This window comes from Zea mays, chromosome 9 (genome assembly GCF_902167145.1).
Source record: "Zea mays cultivar B73 chromosome 9, Zm-B73-REFERENCE-NAM-5.0, whole genome shotgun sequence".
NCBI lineage: Eukaryota > Viridiplantae > Streptophyta > Magnoliopsida > Poales > Poaceae > Zea > Zea mays.
Genome location: NC_050104.1, coordinates 16,077,378 through 16,085,874, shown reverse-complemented (window position 1 = coordinate 16,085,874; position 8,497 = coordinate 16,077,378). Strand labels below are relative to the sequence as shown.

Here is an 8,497-nt window from a genome sequence, read left to right as displayed (position 1 = left end):
TTATGCTTTCAAACATGTTCTTCTGAACGTGCATACCATTGATCGCATGCCGCACATCTAACTCTTTCCAGTAAGGCAAGTACTCGAAGAAAATAGACTTTTTCTTGAATATAGCTCGTGGAGCTGGTTTGGCATCCTTCCTTGTTTTTCCGTCTTTTGTCTTCTTCCCGAAAACAAACTTGATATTCCTGACTATTTCAAAAACTCTATGACCTCTATTGTTACCCGATGGAGCAGTAGAATGTAGTTCACCATTATTGTCAAAGTACTTATCCATCTTTCGCATGCGGTACCTGTGTCCTTCCAATAAAAAGCGTCTGTGCCTCATGTACACTATCTTCTTAGATGCAGTAAGGGACACGTAAGCAGTTCCATCAATGCATACTGTGCAGCCAACCTTTCCCTTAAACTGGCCTGATAATGTGAAGGGTGCAGGGTAATCGTTGATCGTAACAAAAATAATTGCTCTCAGCGTGAATGAATCTTTACGATACTCATCCAACATTTGAACACCCGTTACCCACAATATTTTCATATCCTCCATTAAGGGCTCTAAAAATACATCCATATCAACTTTAGGTTGTGTAGGTCCAGAAATAAGGATGGTTAGCAAAATATACTTCCGTTTCTGCATCAACCATGGAGGAAGGTTGTATATGGTGAGGATCAATGGCCATGTGCTATGCTTGCTGCTCCTTTCAGCAAATGGATTCATTCCATCAGTACTCAGTGCGAACCTAACATTTCTTGGTTCATCGACAAAGTCTCGATGGTTCTCATTGAAATCTTGCCACTGCTTCCCATCGGCTGGATGTCGAAGCTTCCCATCGTTTTTGTGCTCATCAGAAGCATGCCAGGTCATAAGTTTGGCATCCTCAGGGTTAGCGAACAAACACCTCAATCGATCGACGACGGGGAGGTACCACATCACCAAAGCAGGAATCTTTTTGAGCGCATAATAGTCTACTTCTTCTTTTTCTTTGCTCGTGGATTTTGAAGTCTTCTTTTTGTGTTTCTTTCGCTTCTTCCCTTTAGACACAGATGCAACACACTCTTCCTCTCGATAGTCTTTATTCGTCTTGTACCTACTTGCACCACACTTTGGGCAGCTCTCCAAGTCTTTATAATCATCACCTCTAGGGATGAAAGTGGTAATCCAAACTGTTAGAACAAATTTATAATTTTAAAATAGATATACATAAAATTTGATGTTGATCTTTTCTTATGTTATCAAGCACATTAGTACAAATATGAATAAAATATTATATAAGTTGTTTTATGTATTATTTGCTCCCTACAACACAAAAAGTTGAAAAAATTATCGAATTTGTTTCCGAATCCATACCGAAGTTTATATCTATTATTTGAAAAAATGTAGAATGAATTTGAGGTTTACCTTTTATGAATCTTAACAAGCTGGATGTTAAAAACAAGAATACAAATTTGTATTGTATATTCTATATTCTATTTATTCGCAATTAAAGAAAAAACTGATTACCGAATAAATACCGTTTCCGACCGTTTTCATCCCTAATCACCTCGATAAAAGATACAGTGATTTCTACACGCGTGGATCTTCTCCACGCCCATAGTGAGTGGACTGATTAGTTTCTTTGCATAGTACGTGTTAGCAGGCACTTTGTTCTCCTTTGGAAGCATGTCTGCGACAATACTCAAGAACGCATCGAAGCCAGCATCAGACATACCATATCTAGCTTTTAACATCAACAGCTTTAACATAGACCGAAGCGTCGTGAACTCTTTGGTACAACCCTTAGACTCGTCGTACAAAGGCTCTTCTGCTGCCTTCTTTAGGGACTCCATACCTTTCATGAAGAACATCGATGGATCTGTATGACGACGCAACATTGCCTCTAACAACTCTGCATTTTCCTCGTCCATAACATTTGGCAGAACATGGGTTCTTTCACGTTCATTTCCTCCAGCGTAACCATGATCAGTAACATTTGGCACTACATGTTCGCTCTGTGGAAGAGGTTGTTGTGTCTCGTGAACGAACTGAAAGCTGTCGTCGAAGGGTTTCCACCTGTATAAGGCGAAGAGCTACCCTCTTCATGCTTTGTCCAAATTATGTAATCCTTCACAAATCCTCGGCATACCAGATGAGATATGATTTGTTCTGTGTCATCAAATACAACAACATTTTTGCAGTCCATGCATGGACAATATATGTGCTTTGTCTTTGTTCTCCAAGCATGGTTTGTAGCGACAACAATAAACCTATGGACCTCAGATATGTATGATGGATCTAGCCTTGATAAGTTATACATCCAGGATATCCTCTCTATCATCACATGTAAAAAAGTAACATAAAACACACAAGAACACAAATTGGCAAGAGAAACATATACCAATATTTCCTAACAACTAAATATATCATGGATAAAGAAAATTGGCAAAAAAAAACATGAACAACCTTTCTTAGCGACCTTCTTCCAAAAATAAAGATCAAAACCTCCCCCTTTTATTTTGTGAAATCTGGCCTTCCAATGAAAGTTGGGTTGCACGTGAGCTACACAGTTTTTGTCGGGAAGGATGAAGGGGTATTTATACAACAAAGGTCATAGGCGGTTGGATTAAGCAACCTAACTACTTTATCTCTAACACATGGTGAAACCCTAGATCCAAAATGTGGCTAAAATGGAGGAAAAATAAACAAAATTTGGCAAAAGAAACATAAGCCAAACTTTCCTAGCAACTAATAAACAAAAAATCTTAATACCCAAACCTATCTCTAACACATGGTGAAAGCCTAGTTTCAAAATGTAGTTAAAATTGAGCAAAAATGAACAATAATTGGCAATTGAAACATAATTAAACCAACCTTTCATAACAATTAATAAAAACAATCTTAATTACCAAACCTATCATCCTCCCTCTCCATACAACACATTCACCATTCATTAAGCAACTAAATATGTGTCATGGATAAACTAATTTGAGAACTAAACATGAAAAAGGAGAGGGAATAGACAAAATCTAACCATCTTAAGCAACCTCATTTGAGGAATAGATCAGAAAATAACCTAGCTATACTCTTCTCTCTCACATGTAAAACCCTAGATCCAAAATGTGGCTAAAATTGAGCAAGAATGAACAAAAATTGACAAAGAAACATAAACCAACCTTTCTTATTCACCTTCTTCCAAAAAATGAAGACCAAAACCTCCCCCCTTGTATTTTGTGAAATCTGGACCTCCAAAATCGCCTCCAATGGAAGTTGGCTGCGAGCTACAGCTCCCGTCGGGGACGAAGAGTGGATATTTCCACCGGCCGTTGGTGTAACAGAACCGCTAGTGGAAATTAGATTTTCACTGGCGGTTCTGTTACACCAACCGCCAGTGGAAATATCCTATTTCCACTGGCGGCTGTGTTAAGAGAACCGCCAGTGGAAATAGGTTTCCACTGGCGGTTCCCAAGCCGGGCCCACCTGGTTTTTTTACTGGCGCGCGGTAACTGAAACCGCCAGTGATAATTTATGGGTGCCGCAGGCTTTGAGCTCTTTTCTACTAGTGCGTATTTCGTCTAACTTAGTTTTATGCTCTTTAAAGCTGGAACTTGGAGGCCTCGTTTGGGAGCAGGTACCGGGCCACACCGGCCAGCCACAACCGGCAGGGGCAATACCTGCACTGTTGTTCCCACGTGTGGTACAGTCCCCGGGGGCACATGTGCCCTATGTCTGTTTGGCATACATTACTGCGGGTAACAAATAAGCAAGCAGTGTAGGTAACAAAAATCATCCAATAGCAATATCAAAAATACTATGTAGCAAATATCTCAAATTTTCAATAGCAAATAATTCTGATCGCAAATGTTGGACCGTGCAACAAAATATCTCTGTCCTCAACACACAATGAGATACTTGTTGCTATTGGCTTTTCGAAAAATTCAAACAAAATAGCAGCAGAAACCTCTGGTAGACCTTGGTGAGCTTCAGTTGTACGATAGTAGCAACTTCTTCCAAAAGGAACAAACACTCCACGAAACTGCAAATTATAAGTTTCAAACTGTTAGATCCTGCTGATGCTAATGAGCAAACTTGAAAATCATGAAACATTAACTTCTTCCACAAGAGAATGAAATGGATATATAATTAAGAAAATGCATATATGAATTTTAACAGAATCAACCAAAATCAACTTTGAGCACTTGAATAAGACAATAACTAAATACTCAGAAAATAACTGAAGAGATCTTGTTGGAAAAACATTGCAAAGACCATATTGAGACTTTCCTATGGGTTTAGAAACATGAGAGGCATACCTATGTTTGCACCAAAGCCATCAGTCACACCTTCTCCATCTATCAGGTAGATGTAATCCTACTGAAATTAGAAAGGAAGTAAATACACAAGTTTTTTTAGACTTTACAATTGTTTTCAAAGAGGAAGGAAGGGCATATATATACACACATACCTTATCTTCCTCCGAAGCCAAATCAGCCGCACGTTGTGAATTGTTAGCTTCAGAAACATCTCCCGATACAATTCATTTTCGAACACCTCTGCTGCAATGGCCTTCTCCTCATCTGTCAAGTCCTCCATAGCTTCAAATATGTGGATACACCTATCCATAGACTCCTCTCCACGAGTCTTCTTCTCAAGGAACGCCTCCACAGTCTTATTTGTTTGGTTCTTCTTGTGCTCCAAATAGTCATCCAAAACACTTGCAACTTGACTTTTCTTCCTCTTTTTCCCGCTTCCATGTACTGACGTACCAGAAGGTGGTGACTGAACTTCACAAGCCTCTCGATCCAAAGTTAGTCCAGCAACATTAGTCTCATTGCCCACACTTGGTCCAGCAACATTGATCTCGCTGCCCGCTCGTGGTACATGTAGCACCGGTTCATCAACAGATGCTACATGTAGCACCGGTTCAGTAGAAGTGAAACTCATGTCACCTCTAGCAATGCTCCCTATAAAAAAAGTCAAAGTGTTTCTTCATAAAAACTCATATCTGTTTAGTAGAAGTCAGAAAGATATATGACTACCTTCATACAAGGCCTCACAGCTCCTAAACAGAGGAAACCCATTCTTGCGATGCTTCTTTAATTTGGGGAATTTCTGTTGAATACAACATATATTTAGTACGAAGGCATGTTTTGGAATGATACTACTTTATCAAAAGAGAGAGAGAATAACTTACACGTGCACACTTCTCCCACAAATCTGGTTCAGCTAATATCATCCCCATAGTCTCATTCCATCCTATACCACTCTCATTCTTTGCGTTGCTTATGGCCTTGTAGCTTGCTTTCAAATCTTTCTCCTTGTCTTGAAGTTGTTTCTTTGTGAAATGTGCTGAGGGGAATTTCTCATTGAACTTACAAGTGATGCTTCTCCAACCATCTGAGTTCCAACCATTCTGTCCCTTAAATCTGGTATCAACCTTGTGCTCAGTTAATACTTCAATTAAACCCTTCTCATATAAGAAGTTCCAATTCTCCCTAGATGCTTCATCTGCCATTACTATTTTAAATTACATATAAAAATTAAATTGTGTGCAAGAAGTACTTAAATAAGATACAATATTAGGTGCATCAAGTACATAAATAACGATACAAGTGCTATCACATCTACTAAACATTGTGTGCAACCCACATCTGCATCGCAATGTCATCCCTTAAAATGTTTCCATCAACAGACTCTGAGCCGGTAGGGTAGTTGACTTCTCCCTCTGGGACATCGACATATTGAGACGGTTCAATGTTGCCTGGGAGGTGATCTAGCCACCCTTCCTGGCCATTATGTTGTTTAATGACATTATGAAAGACAGCTGCTACCGCTGGAATCTTAACCTGAGACTGAATAGGATAGAAAGTTCCGACTTTTAGAATAGGAAACATCTTCTTCAAGACACCTATATCCCTCTCTATATGGTTCCGAAGGATTGCGTGGCGATGGTTAAAGAGCTCTTTGTAGTTGGCATAGGAACGTCGACTCCTAAACTCGATTAAGTGGTACCGAACTCCTCGATAAGGGGCAATGAATGATGGTGTATTTGCATATCCACCATCGACAAGATAAAACTTTCCTTCTGGCACATGGAATCCTCTGTCAAGTGCTGAACGAAGAACCCCCGCATCTGATGCGGATCCTTCCCATCCACACGAAATGAAGGTAAAGTTTAAATTAAAATCGCAAGCTACCATAACATTATGGGATAAAGACCCTTTCCTATTTCTGTATGGAGCAGCCTTGTCTTCTGAGATAGTGATAGGAATATGAGTACCGTCTATGGCACCAATGCAATTCTGCATGTTAGGAAAGAGACAATTAGAGGCATAAAAACCTAAGAAGGAATTAGAAATTCTTGGGTTTTATGTCTACCTGGAAAAAAGGCATGAAACGGGAGTCGGTTACAATTTTGATGTGAGTCTGTACTGAACTTGAAAGCTTTACAAACCTACTTGTCAAGGCTGGAATTATATCAAAGACTTCATTTATCTTCCTGTGAATGGTTTCACCACTGTGTTGAAACCATTTTTGCATATCTTGATTAGTAGCATTATGCGAGATCATGTACATAAACATGCCAAACTGTTCTTCAACAGTAACACCTCATGTGTCATGTAGAAGATCCTCAGCTCTAAGAAAAGCTACTATCGCTCTGAAAATATTTGGCTCCATCCTAAACTCAACTTTGCTCCAAATTTCATGCCCTTCTAGAACTTCCTTAATCTTCATAGCGCCAGTAAGAGAAGAAGTATGGACTGCCCTTTTCTCTTCTTGCATGGCCGCGAGAACAGCAGGGACAATTACTAAGAAGAGTTCATCATCATCTTCTTCCTGGTCTAGAAGAAATTGTCTAGCATCCTCCTCCCAGGAACTCATTATCTATTATATATAGAGAGATATAATTATCACGACTAGCTTGGCATTCAGATATATAATTCAAACACAAGAAACGCTAACTGATGACCTCAGCATAGTATGTACGACATATAGTTGGATAAGCAATACTAACTAACACCAGTTTAGTATATACGATAGTAGAAATGAAAATCTAACTTTAGGAGATAGTTAATCAGTTGAATACCTTCAGATTTTGAGAAGATGTCTTAGCTGTTATACCCTGTTCCTTCAGCCTCTGAATCGATAAATGCAGACTACACATAAATAAAAAAACAAGGGCAAGGCCAATAAGCAAATGTCTTAAATAAGAAAAGCAAATTAACATACACAAGAACAGAAACAAACATAAATTTAACATACACAAGTCTCAGATTCTCAGTACTTGATAGGGGTCAGTGCTAGTGATAAACAAACAAACATACTAATGACATAAGCATGGACATGGATGATAGTACTTGATAGGCTCTTCAGCCTTTTTTCCCTTGACTTTTTGTGTGCAGCAAACAAATAAACATACTATTGACAGAAGCATGGACACGAAAATGTGAGCAACAACTGCGTATAATTTGCAGAAGAAAGAAGTCTGCTCTTAATGCTAGTACTGGTACAAACAAGCGGTCAGTTGTGCTACACAAAAGAGATCATAATTCTTTGGAGGAGCGGGAGGATAGTGTAGGGCCTCCTGCCTCTTGCCGCACAGCAGCAGGTACATGCCACCTATCACTAGCACAGACCCCAGCACGCTGTTATTGGCAAGAACAGGGTTATTCGACTGCCCAACTTTGGCTGCAGTCGTACAAGCAGTAGCAGCCATAGGAGCTATCATCTGCTTCGGATGTTAGGCTATAGATGCAGCTGCAGCCAAGCAGCAGCTAACCAAACGAGCCGAACGAATGGATGGAGGTGATGCATGACGATCATATGAATGCAGAGGATGTGTGCAGTGTGCTACCGAGGAGATGCAGGTGGGATGAACAGGCGACGGACCAACAGAGGAGGGAGGTCCGCGCGCCAGCGATGGACAGAAGCCAAAAAGGGTGGAAGCTCACCAGATCTGCGTCTTCTTCCTCAGATCCGTGGGTGAGGCGGCGGCGGCGGCTGGATCTAGAAGAGGAGGCGAGGCAGGTGGCGACGGCGACGGCGGTGGCTGAGGGCTGCGGCGGCTAAATCGAAAGGAGGAGACGAGACGGGGAGTGGAGCTGGAGCCTCGGTGAGTGTTGTGTGCCCGGCCTTCGGAGGCGTGTTTTCTCCACCCGAGAAAACCGGTCCCAACACGGGTGATACTTTTCCCTCCCGTGGGCTTCCAAATGCCACATAGCTCACACTGGTATTTTCCCACACGGGTACTGGGCGACATGGGTTTAGACCGGTAAACCGGTCGGTTATGAGGCTCCCAAACAAGGCCGGAATGGGGTAAGATCAACCGTGACAGTTGTTTTATTGAAAATGGAGACGCAACTTCGAAGTTCGCAGATGGGCATAACTCTAGGTCTCAATGCTGCGGCATATTTTTTAAAAAAATTGTATGTTCTTCAAATTTATTTTTGCAAAAATATTTGTTCCAAACACAATTTGCAAAGCTATATACTACTGTCGCCGCTTTAGGGCTGATTTGGTGACCCA

General features: G+C 40.7%; 1 protein-coding gene across 1 annotated transcript; it reads right to left on the bottom strand.

Annotated features, from left to right (window-relative positions):
• Positions 1–3,566: 3,566 nt before the first annotated feature.
• On the bottom strand, positions 3,567–6,789 carry LOC103637999 (uncharacterized). The gene is made up of 5 exons (XM_020544523.1): positions 6,623–6,789; positions 6,422–6,425; positions 4,437–4,878; positions 3,933–4,007; positions 3,567–3,717 (listed from the first exon to the last, which is right to left on the bottom strand). The coding sequence occupies exons 1-5, from the start codon at positions 6,752–6,754 to the stop codon at positions 3,567–3,569; spliced, it is 804 nt and encodes a 267-aa protein (XP_020400112.1). The 5' UTR covers positions 6,755–6,789.
• Between the last annotated feature and the right edge of the window lie 1,708 nt (positions 6,790–8,497).

Coding starts and splice junctions, on each gene's coding strand:
- LOC103637999 (XM_020544523.1), bottom strand. CDS start 6,754: ATGCAAGAAGAGAAAAGGGCAGTCCATACTTCTTCTCTTACTGGCGCT. Junction 4,008..4,436: donor TGGCTTCGGAGGAAGATAAG/GTATGTGTGTAT, acceptor TATAATTTGCAG/TTTCGTGGAGTGTTTGTTCC. Junction 3,718..3,932: donor CTCACCAAGGTCTACCAGAG/GTTTCTGCTGCT, acceptor TGTTACCCGCAG/TAATGTATGCCAAACAGACA.